The 16,787-nt window shown below is 45.8% G+C and overlaps 1 protein-coding gene and 2 long non-coding RNA genes across 3 annotated transcripts; all 3 read left to right on the top strand.

Moving 5' to 3' along the window:
• Positions 1-1,092, top strand: LOC146757541 (obscurin-like). The gene is made up of 3 exons (XM_085520679.1): positions 1-387; positions 780-1,046; positions 1,082-1,092. Exons 1-3 carry the CDS (start codon positions 177-179, stop codon positions 1,090-1,092), a joined length of 489 nt encoding a protein of 162 aa, XP_085376805.1. The 5' UTR covers positions 1-176.
• Positions 1,093-4,599: 3,507 nt separating this feature from the next.
• Positions 4,600-6,962, top strand: LOC146757542 (uncharacterized). Its single transcript, XR_014936092.1, has 4 exons — positions 4,600-5,113; positions 5,289-5,452; positions 5,928-6,264; positions 6,825-6,962. It is a non-coding gene; the product is annotated as an uncharacterized LOC146757542 (long non-coding RNA).
• Positions 6,963-7,218: 256 nt separating this feature from the next.
• LOC146757543 (uncharacterized) lies at positions 7,219-11,306 on the top strand. The gene is made up of 3 exons (XR_014936138.1): positions 7,219-7,435; positions 8,185-8,228; positions 10,828-11,306. It is a non-coding gene; the product is annotated as an uncharacterized LOC146757543 (long non-coding RNA).
• The last annotated feature ends 5,481 nt before the right edge of the window (positions 11,307-16,787 follow it).

Consider the following 16,787-nt stretch of genomic DNA (forward strand, 5'->3'; position numbering starts at 1 on the left):
CTGAAAGTTGAGTCTGCTGATCTTGAAGGTCTTTTCCAGCCTACATGACCTTATGCTAATATTTCTGTATTTCTTTCTGTTCAGCTCCCAGAAAACCTCCCACCCAGCCCCCAACTGACCCCGTGGTGAAAAATAAAACAGAAACCTCAGTGACGCTGGCATGGTCCCCTCCGAAGATGCACTGCCCCATTCCAATCGATGGCTACATTGTGGAAGGCAATAAACTAACTGGCTTCACGTGGGTGAGGTGCCACGAGTCTCATGTCCCCATCCCAGAGTTCACGGTGAGCAATCTGTCTGAAGAGGCTGATGATCAGTTCCGAGTGTCTGCAGTCAATGCGCATGGACAGAGCCCGTCTCTGGAATTCCCAGGGAGCGTGCACCTTGGTAAGCACAAAAACCCCAATGGAAATGGGTCAGTGTGAGCTGAGCAGCTGTGTTGGTTCCCTAAAGATGTTTCCTTTGACTTTAAGGATAGTAGTGCATTAACACACCAAAGGCTTTCCTTTATTCCTAGTTCTCCTGTCAACCTCCAGCTACCACTAAAGTGATACAAGTTCTGTTTCTGTGACAGAGACATGAATATCCTTATCTTTTGATATCACACATGTGCAAGAGGCAGAACTTTCTGTAACAGATCTTAAGCATAGAAGTGCTTCTTCCAGCACTCATGCAAAGGGAGAAGTAGAAATGTACCTATGATTTAATCTTCCATCTCTAAATGAGATACCAGACTTGCATCTAAAGAGCATTAAGACATCCATGTTGTTCTTCCTCAGAACCAGTCCTGGCTGTGAAATCCCCCCTAACAGCTGGTGAAGCTGTACCTGGAGGGGATGCCATGTTTACTACTGATCTTACAACAACGTGTTGCAGCACTTGGTACCTCAGTGGTAAAGTCTTACAGGAAAGCGAGACCTGCATCATCAAGAGAACCCAAACTACTCACAGCCTAATGATAAAGAACGTCACCAAGAACGATGGTGGAGCAGAAGTGAAATTTGTTGCCGAAAATGTTGATGTCAGCACCAAGATGAGAGTGAGAGGTGTTTGCTTTGATCCTTCTCCTTTCCTCTTACAGTCAAGGCATAGTTGCTGTGATCTGATGATTAGAACTGGGGCTGCAGGCATTCACTGCCTGTACCAAATACCTGAAATTGCATCCCATGGACTGATGTGAGTCCTGGTAATGACCTAAACATGATAGCACTGAGTGTAGGGTAAGCCAGTCTACCCAGCTGCTTGGTATCTGAACCAGATTGCTTCATGCCAGCTGATGAATGTCTGCAGTTCACAGCTCTTGGCCAGTGCATTCAGTCACCAGGTTTACCACTGCATCACCATAGAGCAGTACTTTCAGCTCCAGGTTCAGACAGCCTTTCTGATTGCACTGGAATAGTTTAGAAGTAGGGGAGCAATCATTCCAATAATATCTCTATCAATCAGCTTTGCATGACAAAATAGAACAAATAAACATTCTTGATGGGAGGACCTGTTTGTCATTGGGTGGAAACCTCTGCAGAAGCATGTTTAGAGCATTCTTAATCAGTAGAAGGAGATGTTTGGTTGATTTTTACTTAGTAAATCCGGCAAGAAGACCAAATGAAATATCTTGAATTGCTCAGCAGTGACACAATGATGAGTGCAGGAACAGAACGTGATACTTTTTCAGAGATGTTGCAGCAAACATTGACCACGTTAGCCTGATATAAATTGAAATAATGAGGCCTTTGCTCCTGACAGGTGCTGCAGTGAGATTTACCAATAAGAGCAAAGATGTAGAAAAGATCTCCGCTCGGCTGCGTGAGGAAGCCAAACTGCAGGCTGAGCTTTCAGACACAGGTGCTACTGTGGAGTGGATGAAGGATGGGAAGGAGCTCAAGGCCAGTGAAAAATATGAACTGCACATTGTGGGGAAGAAACACACCCTGAAAATTCACAACGTCTCAATGGATGATGCTGTAAGTTGTCAGTGCATCTGTGAGGGGGATAAAATGCATGAGTTTGCATGATGAGGCTCTTCATCATCTTCTGCTGGCTTGTCACCCTTGTTGATCCATGGAGAAACAAGAAAGGCCTAGAGTAGTGTATGCACTTTGGCATTGGAGAGCTTACTTAATTGCTTCTTCTCAAAGAAGAAACTCCAGAGAGTCATGGAGACATCTCCAAACAGAATTGAATAATGGGACTAAATTGATGGAGAGCAGAACTTCCTGCCACGGCTTGTCAGCTAGTCTTAATTTTGCTTTTCTTCTCTCTGTCATGTTAGCATAATATTTCATACTGGCAGGTCTGCCCAAAGAATTAAATGAATTAGCTGATGGACGTTTCCATGTGCTTTGCACTGTAATGTGACTATCAAATGAGTAATCAATGCTGTTATTTTAAAATCTGTGTTGGCAAGCTGTAAGACAAACAGCTGCTGTTGGTAGCTTGGTTACTGCAGAATCAGCTTTCGTGTATCTCATAGATAGGGAAGAGACCCTTAAGGGTCAGCTAGTTGGACTCCCTTGCAATGAACAGGGGCACCGCAGCTCCATCAGGTGCTCTGAGCCCTGTCCATCCTGACTTTGAACATCCTCAGGCTCACAAATCTTATACCTATGCCACACACTCGCAGTATTTCACTATTCAGCATCGCCACTTGTATCTTCTCTTGCTGTAAATCAGAGTGAGCTGGTAAATCATCTGCTGTGCGGGTCAGCTGTGTCTCTCCCATGGGCATCACGTGGCTGCTGGGAGGCTCTGAAGAGCTGCAGCCAGAGGTGTGTCACCCGCTGGGCCTCGTGCCCAAAGGAGCCCACAGGAAAGTGTTGTTGCAGTTTGTCATGCACTGCACTGCCATGAGACTTGACGTGCCAGACATCCTCTGACACGTGACCTCCTGCATCCAGGCAGGACATCTGAGACGTCTCCTTCAGCCTGACGTGGCTGCAGTTTCACACTGGTTTTACTAAGGAAGGAGAAGGCACGTGGATGAAACTCTTTTCCTGCTCTTCCTGGCATTAGCTCATAGTACAAGTAAAGCACTGTCAGGTCAAGCCTGGAGGAGTAATGCTTGTCACTGACCTGTTCCTGTTCAGGGTGGAGCTGGAGGGTAAAATAACACAAGAAATTGTCATTGAAATTCAATATCTGTGAAATTCAGCTGGCTGCATTCACAGAACCTGGCGTTAAGATCTGTTTTCTGGTTTATTTCTTGAGCCTATTTTCCATAACCCAGTCCTCATTTATGAACCGAAGCTCTACTGAAAACCTTTCGCTGTGTATGCTCATGCTGCAGTGCAGCTCTTGTGACCTTTAACAGCACATTCAAGTTCCTATGATCACAGGATCCTTAAGGTTGATTAAGACCCTCTAGTCCGACTGCTCACCCATCTCCACCAAGATGCTCACCATCAGCTAGCTAAAAACTCAGCAGAGATGATAGATCAAGCCCAACACTGGATTTGGGATGGCTAGAGATTCCTAAGATATTGAAGGATTTCTTGCAGGTGGTGTTGGCTCAGGTATTCACCCTGCATCCCACCTCCCGTTCTGTTTGGTTGAGAATCATGCATTCTGCAATTTCACTTTGTAATTCAAAGCCCCTTTCTTTATCTGTTAAAAAACTGATCTAAAACAAGCCAAGAAGACTCCGTTGGAACTGGTTGATGCAGAACAAAGGCATCCCCAAAGGACAAGTTGCACTGTTTGATGAACATTATTGGATGAGAGCTAAGCTAAGATTTAAAAAGTTCTGGGGCTGTCTCTGAGCATCAAATCCAGAGGAAGCCTGCATGATTCCCTGAGAATGGATACCTCCTACTTTGGTGTAGGGTTAAGGGAACAGTAGCAATAACTCCTATCACAAAATGTCACATGGCTCAGACAAAATGCCATCAAGAGGGCTTAATTAGGAGCACCAAATGGTCACAAGATGGTCTTAGGACAGGGAAGTAATCTATCTATGTGATACTGATTGATGCTATTAGTTCTAAACAGCTTGACTCTAGAGGGACTGTTCTTCTTTGGTCACCTAGTTTTACAAGAATAGATGACTCCTGTCTATTACAATTTTTAATTCATTATTTGTTCACTGATGCCATAAATGTGCCTGGCATAGCAATTGGCCTTGGTATATTCAGTGACTGAAAGCAACAGTTGTTGCTCTAAGAAATGCAATGCTAAGCTAGGTCTGCCTGTAGCTGACAGCCATCAGCTTGCTCCTCAGGCAGGTTCTGTCTGGATGGAATGAAGGGCATGAAATACTGATGTGCTCTTCAAACGCTGCTTGTTAGCTTAGAGACAAAGTGTTGAATAGGTTTGTTCATGTATTGCAAACACGTTACTTATCTGCCTTCATTTTAGCTTCAGAAGAACGTGTGCAGAATACAGAATTGATTAAAAGAAATAAGAACTGTCTGCATAGAACTTACTCTTTCCTTACACAGGAGAATCAAGCACACGTTTGTATGTGAGTACCTCCAGAGGTGAAACTCAATCACCCAAATGTAATGAGCAGAGACATTACAATCAGTTCTAACTGTATCTTCATGCTGTGCTGAATAAGCCTGAGTCAGGATGTAAACCACTTTCTCTTTTTTTCTTCAGACGAAGCCATTAATGTTGTCAGCAAGCCCAAAACCACTTCAGAAATATCAGTCAGTCCTTCTGAAGACCTGGAGCTGGTGTGTGAGGTGTCAGCTGCAAGCGGAGCTGTCGTATGGAAGAAAGATCAAACAGAGGTGAAGCAGGACCAGAGGACAACCATCATCTCCAAGGGGACGCACCGCAAGCTCATGGTCAAAAATGTGACCCTGAAAGACCAAGGGAGCTACAGCTGTGAAACAAAAGATGACAAAGCAACATTCCAAGTGAAAGTCAGAGGTGAGAAAATGCTTGGAATCCCAGAGATAAAGGAACGGTTCATTTTGTGTGTCTTGCATTTGGAGGATCAACTGACAGCCTCTCTGGTGCAAAACATTTTGGCTATAGGACTTTCTTGGTCATCTAGTATCATAGCAACACTTTTCTACATGTGATTTACATCCAGGAATGAATTACTGCAACAAAGGGGAGTACAGCTGCGAGGCTGCTGGCTAGAAACTCACCTTCAAGATTCATGTAACTGGTAGGAAACACGTTTTGGTTGATATTCTTTGATTATTCCCTAGTCTGGCTGTGGAAATGTCTGTGTGAACGTGTCCTCTTTATTCTGCCATGAAACTGTTTTGAGAAGGATGAAAAGAAATGCTTACAAACGTGCAGCTAAAATGATTATTTGTTTTTAACAATATTTCATCCAGCTCTTCCCCTGCAATTACTTTTATCATCATCAATTGTCCATGGATGTCCAACTGTGATTTGTACAATGTGCAACACTGCTCTACCAGTTGATATTTCAACAGTACTATTTACACAGACGTCCTTTTCTGCTCCAAATCCACACCAGCCATGGGAGAGGGAGTAGGTGAGCATCTTCCTCCATTAGCTTGATCTAAATCTGACAGCTTCATCCAATCCAGGGCTTCTCCAAGACCTTTGAAAATTCTGTTACTGTTGAGGAGACAGCAGGCTTCTGGGCTTAGGTTAGAATATGGTGCCCTGTTGATGGGTCCTGAGAGTGTCCAAGCCTTACATGGAGAAAACCATCACTGCTCTTAAGATGTTTTGCAAGCAGGTGAAACTTGATTGAAGTGTGGCAGTGATGCTTTCTGAGATCTCTGGCCCCTAGTTTTTCTAGGCTTTTTGTTTGCCTCTTAAGATACAGTGAGCTGCTCTTAATTGTGGCTGTGTCCTTTGCCACGAGCATACCTCTGAGCACACAGTTATTTTGAGCTCCTCTTCTTCCAGTGGCTCGGATGAGCAATTCTGAGAGATATGCAGAATGGGGATGGCTGTGCTGCTGCTTCCTTTTCTGTCTTAGCTGTGGTTTTCCCTTGTAGGGCACAGTTCTCTGCCTGGGCCCAAGTCTGTGTGGGTCTCTCCATCCACAAAGCTGCTCACCATGCAGGCGGCACAGGCTGAGAGGAGAGGCCAGAGCAGCTCTCCTGTTGCAACACGGAGCAGCAAGATACAAGTGGAGGAAGGGCCTGCAGCTGTACTGAGGAACTTCAACGCAATCATTGATTTTCCATCTGAAAGATAAAGAAAGAGGAATTCCCTTTCCAGCCCCTACCATCATTGTTCGGATGATTTTTATTGGTTTATTTTTTGTCCATTATATCTTTGAGGATTCAACTAACACACAGTTGCCCTATGGCCTCAGTGGAGCCACACAAGGTGCCTTTCCTTCCTGGTTGGGCAGGCAGTCACAAGATGCAGAAAGCCATGCTGGCGTCTATCCTGTTCTGTGCTGGCTGTACATGGAAATCTTGGGGTTTTCCAGATTTCAGGGCCATGTGCCTGAAACCAATTGTGCTTCTCCTGTAAGCAGAGCTGTTGGTCAGACTTGCTGGCACTAGAAATTAAAGGTGGCAGTGAGCTGAGGCCGAGGAGGTGTTAACGTAAGAGTCAGGGATGCTTTTGAGCTTCCCTTAGAACTGTACGGTTCCTCAGAAAGCAGTTACGCCTGCCAGCTCCTTTCCTGTCCGGCTGTGGAGCCTTTGCTCACATGCTCCGAATCTTGCTTGAAATCATTGAGAGGAATGTAGCCAGCAGGACTTGAGGGCTGAGCTGTAGGAATGGAAGCATCCTCTGCTGTTTGAAACAGAGGGTGTTTCTAAGCTGTGTTTCAGCAGAAAGCAGGCATTACCAGGAACAGGCAACTATTGGCAAGGGCTCGGTGCAGCTCTTCCCTCACCCTGCACCACGACTGACAGCATGCTCTGTTTTCTCTCCAGACCAAGTTCTTCCAGAAAGAGGAAGGAATCACCAGCTGGCAGTTGGCGTTCCTGCTTCTGCCTGGGCAAACCATCCCCTGTGGCCAAACACCAACTGCAGAGCAGTGCCAGGGAGCCCTCTGAAGTTGAAGTCTTGGTCCTGGCAGGTAAGGGTGCAAATCCAGCTTTCAAAACACTGCTTGTCAGCAACACAGGTAGAATTCATGCTTTCAGTGGGCTTGTACATCCTTCTGGCGTTCAAGCCTGTGCCTGACATCTTTGGTTGACTCCTGTCTTTCCCAGATGAGTCTCACAAGCTGCTTGAAACCTGCTTGACAGGCAGCACCAAGCCTTTGCCTCCTTGGATAGTGAAAGTTTGACGCTAAATGCTGTGTATCTACTCTTTCCAGGTGAATCGATCCCTTGCCAATACATGAACCCACCAGCAATTTGCAATGATGCACGTTGTGCTTCCATCAATGGAGTGCAGTTAGGATGCATGAGTCACTGCAGTTCCAAGGACAGCCTTCCACGTGACAGCAATGATGGAGAGAAGGATGTTTGACCTATTCAGTTTTGAGCCCCTCCCTGCAAGAAAACCTTGCGGTTCTGGAACGTCTTCAGCTACGAAGGTAGTGAGGGGTCTGGAGCACAAACCTTACGAGGAGCTGCTGAGGGAACTAGGATTGTTCAGCTTGGAAAAGAGCAGGCTCAGGGGAGACCTTATAACTCTCTATAACGTCCTGAAGGGAGGTTGTAGTGAGCTGGGGTTTGGCCTCTTCTCTCGTGTGATCAGTTATAGATCTAGAGGGAATGGTTTTAAGCTGTGCCAGGAAAGATTCAGGCTGGACATTAGGAAATATTACTTCCCCTAAAGGGTATTCAGGCATTGGATAGCACTGCCCAGGGAGGTGGTGGAGTCACCGACCATGGGAGTGCTCAAGAAACGTTTGGATGTTGTGTTGAGAGGTATGATTTATCCGGGAAGTATTGGTAATGGTTGGACCAGATGATTTTGTAGGTCTTCTCCAACCTTGATAATTCTGTGATTCTGAGCTGAGAAACTTTTCTTGCTCAAGTCCAGCTTCCAAGCTTAACCACCTACAATGAAGTTGATGTCGTTGTTCTGGTAACCCTCAAGACAGTGTCCGCATTTACCCAAAATCAGGAGGTAACCAGCTGCAGTGAAGTGAGCAATTTCAGTGCCTATTTCTGATGGTGGCAATGAGTTCAGAGGTCACACTTAATTGACGGTGCCTGTTTCCATTCTGACAAAGGCTGTAGTTGCAGCTGACTTCCCGAGGCTGCCATACGTGGTGGTGACGCAGCCTTGGGCTTCTGCGTTTGCATGACTCCCACCTTTCCTTTCTGTGTCTTGCAGGTCAGCTGGTGCTGGAAGCGGCCGGTATCTGAGTAGGAATGAAGGTGAGTGCAGGAGCAGCTGCTGAGGGGAGGAAGGAAGTCCATGCTAATGAGCTCTGAAGCATCTGCAGGTCCAGTACGAAAGGAGGCAGTAGTGATGCAGGGGGCTCCCCAGCAGGAAGCTGTCTGATCCAAATGCTTGCTGAGAGTTTGGAAGCCCAAGCCCTTATGGTCTCTGTAAGGGTGGCTAGTAAAAAGATGTTAACCAAGATGGTGGTAAATAGTCAAAGATTATTAGCAAAGGAAAACTCACCAATGTTGATGCCTTGACCAGAAAGCTGAGGCAGTCTCAACTGGGGAGCAGTCTCCAAGAGATTCTGCCTTAGTGGTGGTCAGCCTTTAAATGAGTTGAGGTCTCAGAAGAGGTGCAGTCGAGGTCCACCCCTTCCAGGAGCACAGCTAGATTACTCTCACCTGTGCTCCCGCAGCTGGCCCAACACTTGCCTCAGCTGATTAATCAGAGGTTCAAGCTGTGATTTCCCATACAGTCTCTAAGCTGAAGGCAGCATCTCCTTGATCTGATGGTGGTGTGCCTGAGTGAGGGAGTGATCCAAGCTGGATGCAAAAGAGTCATCTTAATTTCTCTGCTATTTTACTTCAGATGACACCTATTGGGTGTTGGTTTCTTAAAATTTGGATCTAGGAGGTGGCCTCTCCCTTTGCTTCTGGTGAAAGCACAGTAGTGCAGCAGGAGTAGAAGACAAAGAGGTTTTCTTGGTGACAGCAACACCAATTATTTGATTCAAATGTAGAACTGTGATGAAGATGGTGAAGAACAGATCCGCCTCAAAGACATGCTTGATCACATAAGGAATGAGCATGTGATCCAAGACAGTCAGCGTGGCTTTAGCAGGGGAAGGCCATGCCTAACCAATCTGGTGCTCTTCTATGATGGAGTGACGGCATTTGTGGACAAAAGGAAGGAAACTGATGTCATTGACCTGGACTTGAGCAAGATGTTTGACATGGCCCTCCACCACATCCTTATCTCTAAACTGGAGGGATGTGGATTTGACAGGTGGACCACCTGGTGGATAAGGGATTGGTTGAAAGGCCACAGACAGAGGGTGGTGATTCATGGTTCGATGTCCAGGTGAAGGCTGATAACAAGTGGTGTCATCCAGGAGTCTGTCTTGGGACCAGTGCTTTTTAACATGGTTATCAGTGACACCAATGATGCAATGGAGTGCACCCTCTGCTGTTTGCTGAGTGTTACGGCTGACGCAGTGGAAGGAAGGGATGCCATTCAGAGGGAGCTCAACCGAGAGGTTGGCCTAGGTGAATCTAATGAGGTTCAAGACAGCAAAGTGCAAGGTTTTGCACTTGGGCTGGAGGAATCCCAGGCATTTCTACAGCCTGGGAGGAGCAGTCCTTAAGAGAAGCCCCGCAGAGAAGGACCTGGGGGTCCTGGTGGATGAAAAACAGAACGTGAGCCATCAGCGTGCTCTTGCAGCTCAGAGAGCAAATGGTCCCCTGGGCTCCATCAGAAGAGGGGATGGCCAGCAGGGACAGGGAGGTGATTGATCTTCATGATCCTTGAGGTCCCTTCCAGCCCGGGCCATTCTATGATTCTGTGATTACACTCGCTGTCAGAAATAACGGCAGCTGTACAGAAGCTTGTTTTTTCTTTCTTTTTCAGGCTTTGAAGGAGAAGGGGTGGAGCAAGGGGAGACCCACTGGTCATTTGTCACCTCATGAACAGGATGGATTCTGCATTGACTGTGAGAAACCTGGGCTAGTAGCATGGGCATGTTTCAGGCTGGACTCTTCTTTGGCTGCTTGGTTTCCTTTTGGCTACAGGGAGACAGCTGTCTAAAGGTGTGTTTTCAAACCCACTCTCCAAAACCGTGTTTCATTGTTGCAGGTGGTTCAGTGTGCTCTTGCAGTGCAGATGCTGTAGTTTGCTGTAGAATCTGAATGGTTTCTGTTCCTAGGGGAGGACTGGGAGGAGGTAGTGAGAAGAGAATTCAGTGCCTAAGGGGAGGAGAGATCGGGGATTGGTGGGAGAGGGAGCCAATAGGAGGGAGAGAGGAGTTGGGCGCAGGGTGATGGTAACACCCCTTTGTGATGTCATAATGCCCCTTTGTGATGTCATAATGCCCTTTGTGATGTCATAATGCCCTTTGTGATGTCATAATGCTCCTTTCTGACATCACGATGCCCCTTTCTGACGTCACGATGCCCCTTTGTGATGTCATAATGCCTCTTTGTGACGTCATAACAATCCTTTGTGACGTCATGATGCCCCTTTGTGATGTCATAATGCCCTTTGTGACGTCATAATGCTTATTTGTGATGTCATAATGCCCCTTTTTGACATTATAGTGCCCCTTTGTGACATCATAATGCTTATTTGTGACGTCATAATGCCCATTTGTGACATCATATCACCCCTTTGTGATGTCATACTGCCCCATATGAAGTCCAGGCAGAGTCAAAACTTATGGACCTGCACGAGGATCACTTTCAAGACAGTGGCTCTGTTGCTTCAAGCTTATTTGCTTCGTCCTGCCGCCACTCTATTACCAAGTATCAGCAACCTCTTGCATGATTCAACTTGCAAACGTTTGACACTAACCCTTGTGTTTCTATGCCTTCCTAGATAATTTGAGCCCTTGTCAACCCCAAAGATCCAAACCAAGTAGTGATGTGCAGTGTGTTTCCATCAATGGAGAGTTCTTATTAAGCACGAATCGCTGCAATTCGGATGACAGCCTTCCACATGGTAACAGTGATGGACACAAGGGGCTCATCCACGTTCATGCTCTCATATCTCCTGGCTCTGCTGAAGCTCCTGACCTGAGCCTGCCAGACACCACAGTCACCTGCCTGGATTGTGACCCAGCGCCTTTGCAGTGCTGCCCATCCCAAGCACAGCCCGAGTGCCCCAACAGCAGCAGCACCATGCAGGAGCAGGTCAGCATCAGTGAGGTGAAGCTGAGCATCTTAGATGGGGACTTAGAGTCAGGCTGCCAGTCCCAGGCACCAGGCAGCAGCACCAGCTCTGAGCCACTCTCATCTTGACAAGAGGAGTCCCATCTTCACCCTTGACCTCTCAAGCCCTCCTCTCTTTTATTGAATAAAGTCACTCTCATGCTCAATCATCGCCTTGACTGCATTCCGAGTCTTCATTCACAGGGATTGGGATGAATGCAACAAACAGCAAGGCAGCTCAGCTTGCAATGCTCTGGCTGTGGGGTTCGTGCAGGCAGAGCTCTGGGTTCCCATTTTGCCTGGCTTTGGGATGTCTGCAGCAAGATCTCTACCATTTTGTATGGGAGCAAATAATCTCTAGCATCCAGGTTGCTGCTCGTGATAATCCCAGTCTTCCTGGCTGTTGCTTTGTGATACTTTTCAAAGCCTTTGGATACTCTTTGATGCCTTGGCTGCTCCCTAACACCTCTGTCCTCCTGCCATGTTGACTCATGTCTCCCACTTTTAAGCTGGCTTTGCAGATCATCTCCAGCCCTGTCATCATCACGCTGCAGCAGGAGGTGCTCACCTGGCCCAGTGTCTGGCAGTGCTGCTTGTTCTGCAGATGAGCAGCTGCCTCCTCATCTCTTCAGCTACAGTAGTTTTTCTCAGGGTAGTTAGATGCAGTCATGCTCCTCTGGATTTGGTGTGTTAAATCCATGCTGCATGGCAGCAGTCAGTGCAATACAAAGGTGTTCTGTGTGCCACAGCATTTCTCCAGGGGCTGCCAAAGGTAGAAGCACAACACAGCACCATCCTTCTGACAGTAGTGTCTGTGAGTGTTAGACATGTGAGCACTGCATCATCCCCAGCGTGTCAGTGCTTTTCCACACCAACCTGACTCTCACACTCTGCACTGAATGTAACTCTGCTCTTGTGGAGACAAATGCTTTCTGTCACATCCTCCATCCCTGCAACCATTTGCCGGTAGGCAGCTCTTGCAGAAGAATCAAGCAGCAGAACCTTTTGCTCACCCTACAGCATGCAAATGCTATGAAAGCAGAAATAACCTGGCGTGCTCTGGGTCTGCAAGGCTGCACAGATGGGAGAGGTAGATTGTGTTTTTGCAGTGGAAGTTTCCAGTATTTTCAGTACATAGTGTAGGCCCTAACTGAATGTATAACCCTCTTGTAAAACAGCTGTATAAGTAGTTTTTCCACCAAGAAAGTTGCTGAACAGAGTTAAGTTCAGACTGGGGGCATTCTGACATGGGGAGAATTGAGACAAGCACAAGATAAATACACAGGGTGGGTAGAGCCCAGCACAGCACAGAATGAATGTACTGACTGTTGGAAACATTGCCCTTCTCTGTCCGCAGAAAAGTACAAGGCAGACCTAAAAACAAGAGGTTGGTAATTGACCTTATATGGAAATGAATCCTAGCAACAGTCTCGAGGAGTCTGTGAGCCTGAGATGCTCAACCAATGAGAGCCATGAGAGCATCACCTGCATTGGGTTTAGGGCATAGAACAGAATTGATTTCACTGACTGGTGTGCAATTTCTCCCTTGCCAACAGGGGATGTGCGCGCAGTATTGCAATAATGAATAAGCACTGCTGCTATCGCTGCCAGCTTTGCCTAACTAGAAATCTTTGACTTTGAGAGTTTCTCACACAAGGGGAGAGGGTAAGAAAGTAAAGAGGCACAGAAAACTAAGGGAAACTGCTCTTCTTTATCTTATCTATAAAAATTGATACAATTGATGCTGTCGTGCATTTTTTTATTATTTTTAATTTTTTGCCAATGTCAGTTAGATTGTTTTAAAATATCCACACACCAAAATCTGACTACCAAGCAGATGTAATGAAAATGAAATGAAGGTGAGTTAGCAGAAAGCACAAGGCCATATTATATTGGGCTCTAGCAAATTTACAGGCAGTCACTGCACGAAGAGGTAGATTTGAGTTGCACATTATATGATTCCCACAAAGATTAATGAAATCTGAAGCTTTCAATATATTTCCCCTATAATCAAAAGAGAACGGATCCCCAGGGTCTGTCCCGCAGACGTCCTTTCCGTGGTCTCTGCTGCCACCTGCTGGCCAATACACGGAACTGCCATTGTTGGGCGTTTGGTGCCGCAGGAAGCACAACGCAGATCTGAGTTCTGACCGGTCTACGCAGCAAATCCGCCAATCTTTATTGCGATAAGCCCTCCACATGGCATTGCACACGCACTCGAACACGCAACAGGCATAGATTTCTCCTAACTCCTCGAGGAGCAGGCAAGCAGAACAACTGAGCGCAGCACTGCTTGTGATTGGGCCACCCCCATCATAGAGATGTGTGTTAGATCTTTTACCCACCCCTGGCTTTTTTGGCTACAAGGGCACACTGCTGGCTCATGGTCAATCTGTCGTCCACCAGGACGCCCAGGTCCCTCTCAGCAGAGCTCCTCTCCAGCAGCTCTTCTTTCTGCTTACACAAGGAAGATAGTCTTGTCAATGCAGAGAAATGAATCACAGAATCACAGAATGACCCGGGTTGGAAGGGACCCCAAGGATCATGAAGCTCCAGCCCCCCTGCCTGGAAGGGCCACCAAACTTCCATGTTTACTAATGAAATAAATGAAATAAATGACAAAATTTCCTTTCAGAGAGTTGCATTCACACCTTGACTTAGGTTTGTACAGCTTGGGCATTTGGTCAGACGTGTACTGAAGTCAGGTTTTTCTTTGATTGAGAAAGCATTGAACTAGTTCCTCATTGATGTACAGTTCCTTAGAAATGGAGTAGTCCCCACTTCAGACCAGCTCCTACTGGATCCCATTTCCTGAGAGTCCCCCAAGAAATTCTGGAGGAATCAGTTTGCTTTCTAATCTACCAACTGTCTGATACTTTCAACACCTTGAATAAATTGCCAGTTGCTGACTTGTTTCTTTTTGAAAATCTGTTGATGCACGCACAAAAAATGGATCAGAGCACGGGGTCTTATCTGGAGATGGGAAAACAATTGGATAAACAGAAAATTGTTTTTTGCAAGTTTTGCAGATCTGTAAGTGGCTTTTCAAGAGATTGTACCACTTCTGCACATTGATTGTCTGACAGTTTCCCTATGATTTTACTTAAAAATGAAGAAGCAATGAAAAGCTCTGTGCTCTGTGGGTGTGCATGGCTGGCTCTGCCCTTCTCATAGAGGAGAAAATCAACATTTTCACCCCTGGTTCCTACACTTAGATAAAATCCCCTCCACTTACCTGCAATTTTCCTATGTGTGGAAACAGCCTGACCTCAGATGGGGTGAAGCAGCTTCTATTTGTCCTTTCCCATTATTGAGGGAATAATCTGTATTCTTTTATCGTAAGAAGAAAGGAAATTTTGGATGAGGGAAGTACCTACAACATGTAGAGACTCTTAGGAAACAGAAAAATAAAAATAATAAAAAAATAAAAACAGTATCACAAAGAAAATCTTGAAAAGAGCCAAATAATAAGGGAAAATAGCTGACTGCTGCAGGTGCACTTTGAAGACCCACAACAGAGGAAGCTGAGGTCTCTCCTTCTTGTCCCTTCACTGTTTCTCAGTGTGCCTCATTGTGCCCAGGCGATGGCTTTTTTTATTATTTTACTTCTGTTATTACAGCAATTCACCTGCCAAAGAATTTAATTTGCTATGGAACTATATAGAATATCAGAGGAAAGACAGTGACAGTGCATGGACCCCCTTCTCTCTCCTCCTGGTATCTACATGTGCTGGAGAACTTCGCTTTTACCATAATATGCCTTGAAAGTGTTTGCAGCCTCATGATCTTTCTGGCTCTGCACAAACCTGCCTTCTCCAAGAGATTTTACTTTGAGATGTTGATGGCAGCTTGTAGTTTCCCCTTTTGGGAACCCTACTTGTCCTGGGCATCCTGATGTCTGAGTGGAGTCAGTCCTTGCTCTACAGCATCTTTCAACACCAAATATGCTGACCCCACTGCCAAGAGAACATTTCCTTGTAAAAAGCAACACAAAGAATTGAAGTCAGGGGTCATATTTGATATGGTCAATAAATCCATCCCTGGCTGACTTTCTTTATTAAGTTTCAGACATTTTTAATGAAAGAGCTATAATCCCTGTAATAAATTTTCTCTTGGTTTTCTATGTATTCAGATCTTAGTCTATGAAGAAGTAAAAGTGAATACAACTGAATTTACCATTGAATTGTAATATTTATTTCTTCTTCTGGTAGTATGTAGCAAATCATCTGTGCCTTACTGACTTCCCTTACTGACTGTGTTGCTAAATATCCTAATGGAAATCTCTTTTATTTGTATTTCTTTCTACTTTCCCCTGTTAAGGATTTCATGGCTGCTCTCAGGTCACCGTGGAGCCTTTTGTACTCCAGGCTGAACAGCCCCAGCTCTTTCAGCCTGTCCTCATAGGAGAGGTGTTCCAGCCCTTGAATCAGTTCTATGGCATGTATCAGTGACCTGTCCATGCTCCAACAGGTCCATGTTTCTCCTGTACTGAGGACTCTGCATCTGGATGCAGTACTCCAGATGAGGCCTCATCAGCACAGAGTAGAGGGGCAGGATCGCCTCCTTTGCCCTGCTGGCCGTGCTTCTTTTGATGCAGCCCAGGATATGGTTAACTTTCTGTGCTGTGAGAGCACACTGCTGGCTCATGTTCAGCTTCCCACCAACAGGAACCCCAGGTATTTTTCGCCAGGACTTTGCTCAATCCTTTCAGGCATTTCCCTTCCACTGAAAGCTTGATCCAGGATCTTGCCTTGTTCATGTGCACGGTGCTTTCTCACTTCATTGTGTGCACGGTGATTTCCCAAATAAGTCCAGATTTGCAGCATTTCCTTTCCAAAAAGAATTGAAGGTGGGGAATAAAGTGGGGAGGAGAGAGATAGATTCCAGCTGTATCTGCTTATCCATCTTTGCCTCATAGCAGGAAATAATCAAACACCTGTCTTAGTTCCTGGTGCTGTTCAAAGAGGAGCTCCTCATGAAAGATGAATTTCTTCCTCAAGTTCTATTGATCACAGTACCGGTCTGTTTATCAGTGTTCTGTTTTGGACCCCTCACTATAAGAAAGATATTGAGGCCCTAAATCTTGTCCAGTGAAAGGCCACAAAGCAGTGAAGGATCTGGAGCAAAATTAAGCTGGGCAGATCTTTTTTTTTTTTTTGAGAACCAAAGCAATAATATTTTTATTTTATTTCTTTATTTATTGCTTACATCCCACTGAATGCAGCAAGAATATTCAGAAATATAAGTGTGAGGTGCCACTTCTCTCTTGCTGGTGCAAAAGCAGATCAAACCTCTGCACATCAGGAGCAAAAAGAGACAGATTTTGCAGAGCACTCCATAGCTGGGACTGCAGGAGGGCTCAGCCTGCTGTGCATAGCAAAGTTTCTCTTGTGTCCCTTGTCTCACTGCAGCTTTAAGGAATTCCCGAGGGGAGCTGCCTTAATAGCAAGTTGTACCACTTTTAAAGCTACATTTGTATCGCTCACACAGCAAGAGCTCTTGTCACATGGAAGCCATCGAATGAAAACACTGACGTGGCAAGAGAATAAGGCGAGATAATGAGAAATTAAGAGCATGAAAAGTAAATGCTCTAGAAAAGCTGACACTTCATAACACTTCAAGTGAACA

This window comes from Coturnix japonica, chromosome 20 (genome assembly GCF_054131305.1).
Source record: "Coturnix japonica strain WE chromosome 20, WE-NBRP24, whole genome shotgun sequence".
Classification (NCBI taxonomy): Eukaryota; Metazoa; Chordata; class Aves; order Galliformes; family Phasianidae; genus Coturnix; species Coturnix japonica.